At 42.0% G+C, this 16,724-nt stretch overlaps 1 protein-coding gene across 1 annotated transcript in view; it reads left to right on the forward strand.

The window, feature by feature from the left end:
* Lnk (SH2B adapter-like protein Lnk) overlaps positions 1-10,971 on the forward strand; it is a 62,035-nt gene extending 51,064 nt beyond the window's left edge. Inside the window, exon 8 of the mRNA XM_045733751.2 lies at positions 8,466-10,971. Coding sequence (XP_045589707.1) covers positions 8,466-8,588 — 123 coding nt within the window. The 3' untranslated portion in view covers positions 8,589-10,971. The remainder of the gene's footprint in view (positions 1-8,465) is intronic.
* The last annotated feature ends 5,753 nt before the right edge of the window (positions 10,972-16,724 follow it).

The following is a 16,724-nucleotide window of genomic DNA, read 5'->3' on the forward strand; positions in this document are numbered from 1 at the left end:
TCGTACCCCCCTCCCTGTTCAGCCCGTTGACGCTGTGAGGGGGGCTTAGTGGGCAGCTGCCGGAGTGTGCTGCTCCTTGGGACAGTCCTCTGCCCTTTTGTGGCCTTGTGCTCCTGCTGCTGTCCTCACTAATTGTGTTGAACGACTTTTCCTTTTCCTTCTGTTTCGTTTTTCTCCCACCCCTCTTCTCCTATCTGCTTGTCGTTTCCTGCCGACCTTTTGATTGTTTTGGTTATTCCTTTGGACTTCTTCTATTTTGACGTCCGGGTGCTTGAGGAAGCATACTCATGCACCCGTAGAACTGTAGTACCCAACGTCTCGAGCGAGGGTAACCTTTTATTGTCAATCCCTCTTTCATCGCTGAATCCGATTTCGACGGACTGACGGTTCTTAAGGTGGCGTTTATGGGGCGTATACTCACGACAGATCCCTAGGGGGCCCCGGCATGATCGGCGATAGCTTCCTGTTGGGTGTCCTGCCTCTAATTGTGGCTGTATGGTGGGTATGGGGGCACATTCGTGGATGAATTTGTCACTCTTCGTCTGTATGTCGATGAATGTTTCTGTTGTACCCTCTCAGGCTCGTGGGGTGGGCGACCAAGCCCCCGAGTTGTCCTGTATTGGAAGACCAGGCTCTGTAGCCCCCGCTGCGTTGGGCCCCAACCTTGCTCCTCCTTTGACCCTTCTGACTTCTTCCCCCAGCTCCCCTCCCTCCTCTGTGGTTGGGTCGAGCCTCAAGCCCCCAGTGGTGACCACTTTGTCCCCTGGTGCGGCTAATTCTCTCGTTGTGACTACTGCGCCTTTTAACCCCTCTCTCTCTGGGGGTTCTCAACGCCGTCCGCACCACGGCCGCACTCGCTCGATTCCTTCCCGTACTGATGCGTATCAGGCCTTGTTTGGTCCCGCTTCATGGGCCAAAGACTTTGATCTCCTCCCTCTTGATTCTGCACCTCCTGATGATTTCTCCTTCCATAGGCATCTTGTTGATTCCGTGGATGCCTCTGTTACCTTCAACCCCACTCGTCTCAGTACATGTGTCATTGCTGCTCCTTCTCAGGATGCAGCTTCCCGCTTGGCTGCTTTATCCTGCCTTGGCGAGATCCCTGTTCGGGTCTCAAAGAACGCTCGGTTGAATGCCAGTGTTGGCACTATTCTCCTCCCGCCCCATGTTGCGACTGGTGTTCGGAATCTGCAGGACTGCCATGATGATATTCGTCATATCCTTGATGCCCAAGGCCATTCTGTCCTCCAGGTAGACTTGTTTACTCATCCCCCTCGTGGTCATCGCCGTCAACCCCTTCAGGTTGTGAAGATTACCTTTGATGGTAGGACCCTTCCATCCTCTGTCATTCTTGCTGGTGCCAAGTGCTCTGTCTAGGAGTACATTCCATCTCCTAGGCTTTGTAACAAGTGCTGGAGGTTTGGGCATGGTGCCCTCCGCTGCTCTGGGACTGTCTCTCTCTGTCCTTTGTGTGGGGGCGAATGTCACTCTTAAGTCGGAGTGCACTTCTCCCCAGGTTCGCTGCCTCAACTGCGGTGAGGCCCATCCTACCTTCTCCCGTGCCTGTATCCATTACAAGCTTGAGGCAGCTGTCCTCAACTTGAAGCACCGGGAGCGTTTATCTTTTCCTGAGGCGAGGCGCCAGGTTCGCTGGCTCCCACTTTATGCTAACTTCTCTTATGCTTGCGTGTTGCGCTCTTCCTCTCCTCGTCCTTCCCACCTTCCTCAGACCCACAACCGTTTCCGGGCCTTGGACCCTGATACGCCCACTGCCCCCTCCTCTGTTCCTTTTGAGTTCTGTCCCGAAGGGTCCCCCTCCTGGTCCTCTGTCTGGGGTTCCCCTTCTTTCTGCCCGGTCTGTCATGTCTCCTGTGTCTTCTTCCTCGTCTCCCTCCGTTCCTCCTTCCCATCCTTCTCCTCCATCTATTGACTCTCCCTGCCACCTGTCAGTGCGGGCTGATGTCCATCGCTCTCCTACCGGCCGTCGTGTGTGCTCTCATTTAGCTTCTCCTGTTGAGACACAGGAATCCGTTGCCCAGTTGATGGGACACCTGTCTCTTTAAGTCAGAAGCGTAAGCCTGGCTCCTCTCCTTCTTCCTCCTCAGCAGGTAAGAAGGCTTTGCTTTCTTCCTCGGCCCCTGCTTCCGACTCTATCGCCCCTTCCCCCTCACATTTCGGTGGTTGCGCCCCCTGTTCCTGTTATGGAGGTTTCTTTGGCCCCCGCTTCCCTCTCGGTTGCTGCCCTTGCTGAGGTGCGCTCCCCTCTTTCTACTCCCCCTCTTCCTGCTGCTGTCTTTGACTACTCCTCTCGGTTGCCTCCTCCTTTTCCTCCTCCTCCTCCGGACCCAGCCTGTCTACCTCTGGTCTGTTCTCCCGCTTCCTTCCCTCCGTCTTTGCTCAGTTTACCCATGCCCCCTAACCCTGACTTTGCTGACCCTGATCCTGACCCTGATATTCTTTAACGTGCTATGTTGCTCTTTCGCCTTTGTTTCTTCCTTGTTCTATGTTGTTGTCCTTTCTCTTCTCATTGATATCTTTTCTTCAATGGAATGTTCGGGGTTATTACGCCAATTTCCTTGAACTCCAACTTCTAATTTCGTGATTTTCACCCCTTTGTGTCTGTCTCCAAGAGCCGATGCTTGGTGCTCGTCCTGGTCACTTTCGTGGCTATTCCTTTCTCTTCCCCTCCCCCAGCTGTTGCTGGGGCTCCTAACTCTTCTGCTCTCTTGATTCACTTTGATGTTCCCTTTGTCCCCTTACTTTTTCCTTCGCCTCTCCATTGTTCTGCTGCTCATATCTTTGTGGGGAAATGGTACACTGTTTGTTCCATTTATCTCCCCCCGAGTGTCCTGCTTTCTCTTCCTGATCTGAAACACTTACTGGACTCCTTGCCGGAGCCTGTGCTCCTGCTGGGTGATTTCAATTGTCGTCATTCCCTTTGGGGTGATGTTCTGACGAACACCCGGGGTCACCTTCTTGAGCCGTTTATCCTCTCTTCTTCCCTGTCTCTTCTGAATTCTGGTGAGCCCACGCATTTGGACTCTTGGACTCGCACCCTTTCCTGTCTTGATCTTGATCTGCAGACGGCCGATTTTTTCTTTTCTTTCGGAAAGCGAGTGCGGTGGCCCGTAGGGCCATCCGTACGGCTAAACGTGAATGTTGGGCATCTTATGTCTCCACCATTACGTCCGAAACTCCTCTGCCACAGATCTGGAAGCGTATCTGCAAGATAGCGGGTAAGTTCGTTCCCGATGTTTCACAAGTCCTTCACCTCCGTGGTACTCTTGTGGCGGACCCGTTGCAGGTTGCTACCGAACTGGGTTCCCACTTTTCTTCTGTTAGCTCTGGTCTTCATCTTCCCCAATCTTTCCTTCTTCGTAAACCTGTCCTTGAGTTTCGTCCTTTAGATTTCTGCACTTGTCTTCGACTTCCCTGTAACGATCCCTTCTCTCTCTGAACTTCGTTCTGCCCTGGCCCTCTGCGGTTCGACGGCGACGGGCTCCGATGGTATTCATTATGAGATGCTTCACCATCTCTCTCCGTACACGTCTCAATATTTACTGAATCTGTATAATCAGATCTGTGAGTCATCGTCAGTCCCTGAGGACTGGCTCGATGCCGTTGTCCTCCCTGTTCGCAAACCAGGGTCTCTGGGAACATCCCCTAAGGACTTTCGCCCTATTGCCCTCACAAGTTGTGTCTGCAAACTCTTTGAACGTATGGTTAACGTTTGTCTGATGTGGTTCCTGGAACACCATCACCTCCTCTCCCCTTCTCAATTTGGTTTCCACAAGTGCAGCAGCACGACAGATGTCCTGGTGAACTTGGTCTATATTCGTACTGCTTTTGCTGTGAAGACCTCCGTTGTTGCCATCCTTTTTGACCTGGAAAAGGCTTATGACACCACTTGGCGATATCATATTTTATCCCAGCTTCATTCTTTTGGCCTTCGTGGTCATCTCCCTCTCTTTCTCCGCAGCTTCCTCTCTCGTCGTTCCTTTCGGGTGCGACTTGGTACTGCTCTCTCTGCCTCTTTTCAGCAATACGAAGGTGTGCCCCAGGGTAGTGTTCTGAGCACTACTCTTTTTTTCTGGTTGCCCTCAATGGTCTTCTTTCCTTTCTTCAGGCGTCTTCTCCGCTCTCTATATCGACGATCTTACCCTTTGCTGTCAGGGTGATGATTCGCCTCTCCTTCAACGCCGACTTCAACTTGCGATTGATGCCATGTCGTCTTGGGCCACCGATCATGGCTTCAAGTTCTCTACTACTAAGACTTGTGCCATGACTTTTACTCGGAAACGGGTCGTTCTTCGTCCCTCTTTGTCACTTTATGGTCATCCCCTTGAGTACAAAGATTCCGCGAAGCTTTTGGAGTTATTCCTTGACACTCGTTTGTCATGGTCTCCCCATATCTCTTACCTCCGTGTTGAGTGCCCTAAGGCCCTTACCCTCCTTCGGGTATTGTCCCATACTTCTTGGGGAGCGGATAGGCGCGCACTCCTTGCTTTACATTCCTCTCTCGTCCTGTCTAAGCTCGATTATGGTTGCCCTGCTTACTCGTCTGCTCCTGCTACTCTTCGCCGTCTTGATGCTTTGCACCATACTGAGTTGCGCCTCAGTTCTGGTGCCTTTCGTTCGACTCCCGTCCTCAGCTTGTATGTTGACACTGGCTTCCTGTCTCTCCAGGACTGCCGTGATCGCTACTGTCTTCGCTATCTTGCGCGGTCCTTGCAACATACTTCCTCTCGCCTCTGTCGTGCTTTAACTTTTATCCCTCCTGCAGTTCCTGTTCCTCGTCGCCACCTCCCTCTTTCTGTCAGGTTATCTCGCTTACAGGATTCTCTTTCTGTTCGTATTTCTAATGTTTCTCCTCGTGTTGTTCCTTCTTTGCCCCCGTGGAGAGTCCGCAGTTTTGTACATCTTTGACCCGCATCACTAAAGCTTTTACCCCTCCTACGGTTCTAAAACGCCTTTTCCTTGAGCACTTTTCTTCTCACTCCCGCTCCGTTTCTGTTTTCACCGATGGGTCTAAGTCTGCAGACGGTGTTGGCTACTATGTTGTTTTTCCAGATCGCACTTATATGTGTCGCTTACCTCCGGAGACTAGCATCTTCACAGCGGAGTTTTATGCTGTTCTCTATGCTCTTCGTCTCCTGCTTTCTCGTTGTCAGTCTTCCTTTGTAGTTGTTGTTGACTCTTGTAGTGCCCTCATGGCTCTCGGGTCCTTTAATCCGGTTCATCCAGTAGTTTTCAAGATCCAGCATTGGCTGTTTCTCGTTCACAGTAAATTTAAGTCGGTTTAGTTTTGTTGGGTTCCCAGCCATATTGGTGTCTTTAAATGAGCGTGTGGATGCTGCTTTGATGGTGCTACATAGCCTTCCCGGTTTGGTGCCTTCTTTTGATAATTACTTGTTACTTGTATCTCGTACATGCTATAGAGGTGCGTGGTCTCTGTGTTAGGGATAGGCAGTTTTTAAACAGGTTATTTATGGAACCCTGTGTGTAGGTGGTATTTTGTGTCATTCACTCGGCTTTCTGTAACATGTGGTCTTACCACATCAACTTTGTCCCCCATTTGTAAAGTGTTTTAAGTGTTAGAACTTTGTATTGTTAAAACCCATATCACCTTTGTAATTACCAAGGAAGGGTAGAAGAGTATTGTGGCAACCATTGTCCCAGTTGGTGTGGCTCCTACAGACTATTCACTACTAGTATTTATTTGCTGGGAACTATTCCTTTGTATTTCAACAATCTTAGTGCGTAACAGTGTGCCCCCATATTTAGTCGGTGTAAAATAATCTTGTTTTGTTCAATAAAACCCTGTTGTGAAATTGTACTCTTAAGGTTCATTTCTTGTCTAATGTAGGACAAGGTTTCTGGCTTTTGACTTGTGCTTTTGTCAAATATATCTAGATACCCCTCCCATTGTTTATAAGAAAGTAAGAACGGGTTTGTTAGTTGTACTCTAGGGTAAGGCTTCCAATCGCATGCCTTACTGACCATTTGTGGAGTTCATGTAGATCTCTTTGTAAGGCTTCAATATCATTATCATTTTCCACTTTATCATAAATCTTTGTGTCATCTACAAATCTAATGATGTGGTTTGTAATATTCTCATCTTTGTAATTGATATATATGACATAAAGGGTTGGCCCTAAAAATGGACCCCCCGTGGTACTCCACTTACCACATTTCACCATTCAGATTCATTACCATTTAGCACGACCCTTTGTTTTCTTTCTTTCAACCATTGTTTTATCCATTATAGTATTTTACCATTTATTCTGTGGACCTGTAATTTCCTTGCCAGTCTTTCTTGTGGTACCTTATTAAAGGCTTTAGCAAAATTCATATATACTACATCCATCGGAAGGCCTAATGTCCAATAGTTTTTACTGTTCCTCGAGATGCCAACCTTGCAGGTTCCAACTATTTCTAGATAAGTGTTGACCATCCCTTGAACTCTTGTTTTGTGGGTGCCCCCTTGCTTGTGTATCATTTCAAGATTTAGCAAATGCTTTCAACAAAATGTGACCATGGTGTTATTGCACACAAAATGCCCATGAAAAGAATTACTGGCCAAGTAGGGAGATAGATCTTTACTTTATAGTAATTGGCAAAGTAAAATCTGGATCGTCCACTGTGGAAAGCTCAGTCCCCAAGGGTACAAACTGTTGCACTGTATCACCCTTTGCAGATGACACTAGGATTTCCATGAGGGTAAACAATACAACAAACCTCCAATCTGATATTAAATCTTTCAATGGATCATAGAAAATAATATAATGTTTACTGAGGATAAGTTCCAGTTACTGCACTACGGAAAAAATGAAATATCAAAACAAACTGTATAAAAAATTCCGTCAAAGCACACTCCAGTATTGAAAGAAAAGGCAACGTAAAAGATTTACACATTAAAGGACACAACATAGTTGCTGTCACAACTGCAAGAAAAATGACAAGTTGGATAATAAGAATATTTCAAACAGAGATAAGATACTAGTGCTTTTTATGACACTGGCACTTTTTAAGACACTAGTGCTCTCTTTAGGGGAATATTATTGCACACTAACAGCCCCATTCAAAGCTGGAGAAAATGCTGACCTAGACCCGGATTCATAAAGCAGTTACGCAAGTACTTATGAACGTGTACATCTTTTCCTCAACCTTTGATGGCTTTGGTTACAATTATTAAACAGTTAATGAGCTTCGAAGCACCTGGAGGCTATTTATAACAATAACACCAGTTGATTGGGAAGTTTTCATGCTTGTAAATTGTTTTAATAAACAGTTTACAAGCATGAAAACTTCCCAATCAACTGGTGTTATTGTTATAAATAGCCTCCAGGTGCTTCGGAGCTCATTAACTGTTTAATAATTGTAAACAAAGCTGCCAAAGATTGAGAAAAGATGTACAGGTTCGTAGGTGCTTGCATAACTGCTTTATGAATCTGGGTCCAGAAGAGATCTTTTACTGCTATAATCCACTCAATAAAACATATAAGTTATTGGGATCGCTTAAATTTGTATTCCTTAGAGTGCGGGGGGGTGGGGGGGGAAAGATACATAATAATTTACACTAGGAAATTACTAGGACATGTTCCAAATCTGCATGCACAAATAACACCAGATGAGACCAGAAGGCATGGCTGTACAGTAGTATGTGTAAAATAACTCCATGGAAAAGCAATAGGTATGCCGAGAGAGAACTCGATCAACATAAAGAGGCCCAAACCTTTTCAACATACTCCCTCTAAATATACAGGCCATAACTGGCTGACTTGCAATGTTCAGAAGAGAACTTGATCAAGACCTTCAAAAGGATACATGATCAACCAGGCTGTGACTCATATGTCAGGCTACGAGCAACCACATCAAACAGCTTGTTCACTAGACCAAACACCAGGAGGCTTGGTCAGAGGCCAGGCCACAGGGACGTTTGATTACCTTGTGCAAATTTGACAGTTGCTCGTTGACCATGCTATGGGCGATGATCATTCGTTCTACCTCTGCCATGCTGCCTGTTTGGTTAAAGACACCTACAAGCCCGAGTCGTGTCGGGTTTGCACTCCACATGTGGCTCTCTTATCTGATCCTCCCAATGAAGTTTGTGTGTATCAGCTGACTGCTACCCTACGGGTTTCAGTTTGCAGCAGTTTAGGTTATATGCCCTGTTGATTTTCCTGGAGTTGGCCTGTTTTTTGTTTAGGGACCTAGAACTGGAGGTGTTGGTGAATTCCCCACCCCTCAACCCTCTGTAAAGTTTGAGGATTTTTTCTGGGGTTGAAGTTGATATTTTTTGGCTTTTCTGCTGTTTTGTTGTTTTCTTCTCAATGGTGAGATAGTTCAAGGATTGTGCCAGCCCAGAAAATACCTTGTTTTGATGGATGGAAATAAAATACAAATTTACTGTACAGTATATGCATATATTATTTGTTTATTACAATACCATAAATGTTTTGTAGGTAACAACTCATGGAGGATCAGTTCGTATGACAACATCAGCTCTTGAACGACTTCAGTATGAACAAAGCAATTCGGGGGGATCTACTGGAAGAGCTGTGGAAAATACCTACACATACACATGAAGGCAAGCTTTTTATGCCCAAGAGGAAGGTTTATTGAACAGTGGAGTGACTCAACTGTACACTTGGTGATGAACACTGTGCTTCATTAAGAAGAACATGTTTGTGCAAGTTGAGATGGCTTTGATGAATTATTTTCCTTGGGTTATTTATTGGTATGAGCAGCTTGGTTTTATAGAAATATTCAAGAGTGTGAGTAGTTATATGTTTTTGAATAAATACAGTATTTATTTAGTTGCTTTGGAGGAATCTTGAACTCATGAGCATGAAAATCATTGGAAATGTCAGTGGTTATAGCTCAATAGTGCCTCATTTACCTGGTTTTTACCAGTGAATGCACATCTACATGTCCAAAACCATATATACTTGTATTCAAACATGTGTGTTTATGCATACACATGAATACAAATACTTTCACATGTTCTTACTGAAAATATACATTCGTGTGGCCAAAGATAACTTTAATTGCATTAGCTCATATTTGGCAGTGAAAACCAGGATATGGATGGTTGTGAATAACATGCTTGATGAATATATCATGCATCTGTGTAGAGCTTCATCAAGCTCTTTGCTTTTATCAAGAAAGTGGATCTTCCAATTTCTTAAAAGCTCAAAATCAATTGATGGTACATAGCTGACCGATTTCCTAATGCTCAAATACTATTGCCAGTACTGTACTCTAACTCCAGATGTGGGGGTTACTCTTCATAATGATGTAACAATCTTTAAATTTCTTCAAATATGGAATTTCAGAGTTCTGTGTAAACAAATTTAGGAAGACTAATCAAATGGACCCTACATCAGCCCTCAAGATTATATTTTCCAGCGGAGATATGTTGAATGTCATTTCTATACATAATATTTTTTCATTACTTGGGTGGTTAATGCCTAGAAGATTATATTTTAAAAGGAGCTTTTAGTCCTTGCATTTTTGTCATGAATGGATCTCGCCATCCATCAAGTTGCAGAGATATAATTGACTGAAGATTTGTATGATAATTATCTCATTCTAAGATGTGTAAATATAATTACACCATTACTGTGTGCCATGTTGAAAGCAATGTTGCAATTTTAATTATCAGAGCTGTTAGTTATGTTTAGTTTTTGTGTTAATTGGCAGAAGTTTATTTACGAAATATTTCATTGGCATTTCTTAATCAGTTTTCACCTAATTCAGTACTGCACGATAATGAATACAGACAAAGTGTGGCAGTACTGTGTCATAGTCTTTTGTAACTCTGAGCCTGCATTTGGCAAAAACAAAATGTTAGTTACACCTCAAGGACCATGCTTATTTTTAAGTTTATTTGATGTGCTTTGTAGCAATTTAGAATAACTGACATAATGAGTGTGAATTCTGAATTAAATTTCATAAGTTTAATGATTAATGGACCTCCAGAAAATTTTGGGAGTCATTATTAAGTTCACAATGGTACTGTAGCTTAGATTAAATGGCTATATATTTTGTACATGTCTTGAGCAAAATCTCAATCTGAAATAACAGAAATAGACATTTACTGGTTAATGTATCTTCTCTTTGGTGGTAATTTTATCATTATGTGGAGATGCTGTCTTTGATGGAATGTGTGATTTCGGTTACTGAGCCTGCAGTATTTTTTACCAGTTTTTTTTTTTTTTTTGCAAGTCTTGGCTAGAGATTTTGAGAAATATTTATAGTCAATAGACTTGTATCACTGTTCAGTAAACAATGTCCATACTACTCTCAGTGTTTTATAGTCAGGTGAGACACAGGCACATGTGAGGATACTGTTTACTTGTATATAATGTTTGGTTTACTCTGCATTTATGTTATCTAGCAGGGAGTTAGTGAATCTCGTGAGAGCATGTTAAAGTAATGTTTGTACAGTACACTAATGTTAATTATTAACATATAGCAGGTTTATTTTGCAGTACAGGTAGCACAGAAGCAACATGTTTGCTGCAACGTAGGATTACTGCCAACAAATGTGTAGAATGTCATGAATTTTCTTCTGTTCTTTTGTTCTGGTTCTAATTCACATAAATGGTATGTTTGTGTGCACGTGTAAAATTTATCTGCTAGCTAAGTACTCTGTAAGATAAACAAAATGTATAAGGTAAAGATTGAAAGCTCTAAAACATAAGAATTTCAGTCGTGGTGCAGTGTGAAGTGACATGGCTATAGACTTCAAAGAATCAGAAGTCGTGATAGATCTCATTGTTAGTATGACAGCTACTCTCTTCGGCAACAAGAAGATCTCAAGTAAGTTAATTTGTTTTCAATTTTTGCTTTATGTATGTTAGCTACTTGCAACAATTTCAGGGACTTGATTATTTTAGTACAATTAATAGCACCTGAGTTTAATTTTTGCCCCTCTTCATTTATTGGTTTTGAATCTGCTCATATGTTAAGAGATTTGCATTTTACAGTATTAAGTTTTGATATTTACAAAAGTGGGTCCTAACATATAGAGAATGTTAGGCAGATGTAAAGCCTTTTATCAAGCTTTTTAAAATAAGTACCTGTGGCACTGACAAAGAAATTAAAGAATCTCGGCTACACTGGAGGTGAAGTTGGAACTATCAACAACTAATATGTTCTGCTGATAAAAGCAGAAAAAGCTGGGCAACAATAAGTGCCTCACTTGTTGTTCCTCATTTGCTTCTAAATATATTCAGTCTTTGTAGGAAGAACTTCAGTCTTTAAAAGTAGGTACAGTATAATCATCAGGAGTTTGTCATGTAATTCACTTATTATTGCCTTCATTGTAATATATTCATTGTAAACCACTTAATGAGAAAATATAATTGTGCATTTATTGTTGTGAAATTTTTACTTGATTATAGCTGTATTTGAACTTTTTTGGGTGTCTAATGCAAATGACAGGCACTTTACATTCTGTTGATATTAATTAGTGGCTGACACTTTGAATTTGTATAATTAAGTTACATGTTATTGAAGGTTAGACTATAAGTGGAGGAATTTATCTAGTTTAGAAGTAATTGATTTGAAGACATGTATTATCTGTTTTTCTGTGGGGAGCCCCTTCGGCTCCCTGGAGTTATCTGACTGATATACACTATATTAATCTGGGGCATCAGTCAATGGAGTTCTGCCTACTGGGGACCATATCTGGCCTCCCTTAAAGAGGCACAGGGAGCAATGGCTTATAGAAACCCCTATGTGTTTGGGCGCATTCCATGTCAGCCATAAACCGGGGTTAGGCAGCCAGAAAAAAAGGCATAAAAAAACAGACCCCACATGGTACGAAATTGCAACCAAAGATTGAATAGAGAGACAGAACTCGCCAAAAACATAAGGAAACATGCCAACAAGAAAATGTCATTCACCATCGCCGTGCTGTTTGTCCATGCAGGGGGACCGGACCCCCTGCTGCACTGGCTACTCTCATCTTCAGTACATAGGCTGATGCACTCTGGGGCAGTCGTCAACTCTGGCCTTGAAGTCTTGGCAGATTTTCTGCCTTTGTAGTATTCCTGCTCTTTGTGGTGCAGTGGCCAGGAGTAACTACTTGTGTACTGGGGTTGCATGCACTTAGGGCAACCTTCCCTAGGCACCCTATAAGTACTACCCTTGGGTTCAAGGATTACCTTCCATAGAGCCTTCGCGATTCCACTTCCGTAGGGCTTCCTGCTGCTCGGCATTTACCCCGCCTTTGGGGCCAGCTAGGGTTTCGTGGTCTTTGTTTGGCCTTGGGTAGGAAGTGGTGTTGCTTGTTGGGGCACAAGGTGTTGTGCAGCTTGCTTACCTATGCGACAGCCATGTTCTGTTCCTTCTGGTGGCATTGAACTTTTTTTTTTTTTTTTTTTTGCCAGGAGGGAGTCTGCCTTGTTTGGCTATTAGTTCACACATGGTATATTGGTGGTCCTTTCCTCTAGGCCCTCGTGCTTGTACAAGTTACAGGTGTCCAGTTAATAGCTCATCCCCCTGTGTTAGCTTTTGGGTTAACTGGTTAGCAGTACCTTGCCTAAGCTTCCTGTAGGGGAGACCCCTAGGGGCCCTGGAAACTCACGTCAGGGCTCAGTTGACCAAAGGATGTATCCTCCGAGTTCCACCTCACCTTGTGCGAGTTTGAAGGTTGTTCTGTGCCCTGTGCCCATGTCTCAGGGTGACAGTCACCTGTTTTGCCTCCGTCATGCTGCCTGTTGGGTCAACGACACCTTTGACCCGGAATCTTGTGAGACGTGTTCTCTGCTCGTGCTCCACTTTACCCATTCTGTTGTCACTGAGGTTCGGGTTCAGGTGGCATCCGCGTCACATGCCTGGTTTACGTTGCTGCAATGCGCTAGGTTAGTTGCCCTCTCGGATGCCCCGGGGCTGCCCTGTTTTGGTTATAAGGCCCTGGAGTTGGGGGCATTAGTCACTTCGACCTTGGTTCTGTTTGCACCCTTAAGTCCTTCCCCAGTTGGCATTGTTTGCCCTCTCCTGGCTCCCAAACGTCTGAGGGTTTGATGGCTTCAGGGAGCCTCCAGGGCTCACCCAGATATGGTGTTTCATTACATTCAACACTGGTTTTTTAGTATAGTGATATTCCACACATTTTATTGTATAATTTTATCGCATTACACACTATTGTTTTCAGAATGGTGCTGGTTTCATTTTTCAACCATGCAGTAGTCTGTTTTGATTCGCCTACCTTTCTGGGTGCTTCCCTGGTCGATGGCAAGATGAACTTTAAACGTAAAGTGTTCATGAGCTATTGCTCCCTGCTGCTCTGTGAGGGGGGGGGGGGTCAGGTTCTGGCTTGTGGTCTCCGGTATGCAACAAGAACTCTGTGACTGATGACTCCTAATAGTATGGCACCTAATCAGTAAGCTAGCTTTAGGAGCTTCTGGGGCTCACCCAGAAAATGGCACTTCATTACATTCAACGCTGATTTTTTTAATTTTTTTCATATTAAAAATTTATTGTTTTCATAATTTTGTGTAAAAATTCTGAATGATTTGCTCAGTTATTTGTTTTAAAAATAATCTGAATTTAGCAATAAAAATTTATACGATCTCAATTAGGTTTTTAAGATTACATTTAACAAGATAAGTTCTTTCCCAATATTTCAAATATTTGGCTTCCTGCAAATATACTGTGTTTTGCTGTGGAAATTGGTATCTTAAGTATGGATTATAAGAATATTTGTCTCGATACAAATTTTGTAACATACTCAGTTATTAATGAGAAGTTTTCTGCTCAATATTGATTACTGGCAATGTTTAAGAAGTAACTGCTTAGATGTTTGCATTGTGACTTATAAGGTTATACCAAACTTACAAGTCAAGAAATCAACTTTAGTGCACAAATAAACTCCTCTGTGTCATAGCCTGTTTGTGATATTCTTCATGAATTTCAGGCTTTGAAAATCAAAATGGCAGATTTTTTTTCAAAGTTTCTGTAACTTAAGATGTTTTAGAGTCTGAAGGGTAAATGCTACAAGAAAATGGCTGTATATGTATAGTAGATCTATGTATAGTTCATACATCAGGGTATAGTAAGTGGGATTTATATGATGATGACGACGTGGCAGCAGTTTTTATGATTTGTATACGAAAGGATTAGTTACAGTTGTTTACCCTAAACCTTAGCTTCTCTTTCAAATGTAACCTGTGTTGTTTGTTATGTTTGCATAGCAATTTAATATTATTTTTTAAAATTTAATAAAATTTATTATGCTAGTCTTTTTACAGTACTGTGTATGGCATATTTGTAATTACTAATGTGATAAATATCCGATTCATTTTGCAAAATGAAACATAAAAGAAAAATGTTGTAATTCTTCACCTGGTCTGGAGGAGTATGGAAGTTGTAGATAAGGTGATAAGGTATCTATTAGGGAACTTGTACATTTGTAGTTTTTTTTTCTGGTACCTTACTTTGATAAGTGTCGTAGAAAATAGAATCATGTTTGATTTAATTATTATTAATGAACAATGATGAGGGTTCTATGCGCTGGATGTTCCCAGATGCGCTCATGTCAACTGTACCACGACATGGTAAAAGAATTGCAACCTGGAGAGCTACTGCACCCATGAGGATCCTAAGGCTTCCACTGAAGCCTAACCGGGGTTTCACACAATTTTCCCATGCTCTCGGGCTCTGTCAACCAAATAGTTCTACCTTTGATACTTTAATATATTGAAGTATATCTTGCCATCAGAGATAGATCTATTTGGTTGACAGAGCCCGAGTGCATGGGGAAATTATGTGAAACCCTGGTTAGGCTTCAGTGGAAGCCTCAGGATCCTCATGGGTGCAGTAACTCTCCAGGTTGCAATTCTTTTACCATGTTGTGGTACAGTTGCCATGAGCGCATCTGGGAACATTCAGCGCATAGGTTCGAACCCTCATCAAGGCCCTTGTGGATTTGTTAATTTGATATATCACGTTATTGTGATTTGTGTGTATTATTACTAATGATACCATATAAAAAATTAAAAATGGCGGTGAAGTAAAGGGTCTCGGATACAGTTAGGTCCGTTCATGACCGACTCACAATCGAGAATTCTGAGTTCAAATCCCAGGCAGGACAGAGATAGTTGAACACGTTTCCTATCACCTAGTGGGAACCCAGGAGTTAGTCAGCTTGTTGTGGAGTTGCATCCTGGGGAGGGTCAGTAATTCAACCCTTGGGGGACCTCGATATAAGCCTGACATGTACTGTATGTATAAACTGGCTGCCTGTTCCCTCATACAATGAATTATTATTAAATAAAGTATTCCCTTTCATTTAATTTACTTTTTTGTTTGTACATTGATTCATTTTGAGAAATTAAACTTGACATCTGTTCATAGGTATATTGAGGTATAGTATTTGTTACCATGAAATTGTATATTATTTTCATGTGATAAGTATATTTGTCATAGCACTTATTGTCAACTACATTTGAAACTGATCACTTACCATTGACTAGCCCCAAGTTATATCCCCCTCCACTATATATTATATGGGCAAATTTACTTATTTTATTCACAAACACTGTATAGTATATATTTATATACAACCCCCCTTTTTTTTCTTGGATAAGTATGTGCATGAGTATATGGATGGAAGCCCAAGATTATGAATTCCAGTAGATTTTGTTCTCTTTATCCATTGACTTATGTATCTGGTTTAATATTTGATGCTCATTATATATATACTTTAGAGTATATGTATATTTTATGTGCCAATTTTGTATAACGAGCAAGATTTATGTAGTATCTTAATCAGTAATTTTTCCAATTGCCTTCTTCGGATACCTAAGAGGTAAGTACTGTGATGATCAGAAAGAATGTATGCATTCATAAAGTGCTATGGGCCATTATATTCTAAACTCGAGAGCCATTTGTCCACTGGCCTTGAAATCTTTCCCAATCATAGTAAGAACAGCTTAAATTTTAAGGAATTTTTATTTAGTTTCCAAAACATTTTGTATTCATAAAACTATCATGTGCCAGTTAGAGGAATAGTCATTTATTTTATTGACTCATTATTATATTATTTATTGACTCATCCTAGCATTCGGTTAGGATGAATCAATTTTAGTGACACACACAGAATGAAATAAGTGAATGTGTCAATAATTTCTTGGATGCATTATAAGAAAGTGTACAAAGCAAAACCAGTTTCACATATTATAAGTGGGCATTATGCAAATATTCTACACCCCCGCCAGGTCCCTGATCCCCCATACCTCGACATCAATCAAACTAACAAAAAAAAAATCTACAATTGACTCATGACACTATAAAATACTTAAAATAATTTTAATTGTCTAAAGTCTGTGCAAGTTTTAGTGTGACAATCAAATGAGTTATAAAAACCTTATTTACTATATAGGTAATTTTGATTCATTTGTAACTTAATGCTATATTGCTATGCTGACTTAATACTTTCTTTTGATGATTTATTAAAAGTCTGCCACAGACACAGACCGCCACAGTGCATATCAGGTAAATAGAGCCAAATTTTGATGATCAAACGACACATCAGAAGATGAAGAAACGAGACGTTTTGGTCCGTCCTGGACCATTATCAAGTCCTGTGTAGATTGAACCTAATTTTATTATTTAACCTCTGATTTCTGTTTTAATTTACTGTACTGTAAAATTAAGAGGGGTGGGAAGAGAGAGATGCATCACCAGTTAATTAACCCATTTGTTGTGAT

The sequence above is a fragment of the Procambarus clarkii genome, chromosome 4, assembly GCF_040958095.1.
Source record: "Procambarus clarkii isolate CNS0578487 chromosome 4, FALCON_Pclarkii_2.0, whole genome shotgun sequence".
Classification (NCBI taxonomy): Eukaryota; Metazoa; Arthropoda; class Malacostraca; order Decapoda; family Cambaridae; genus Procambarus; species Procambarus clarkii.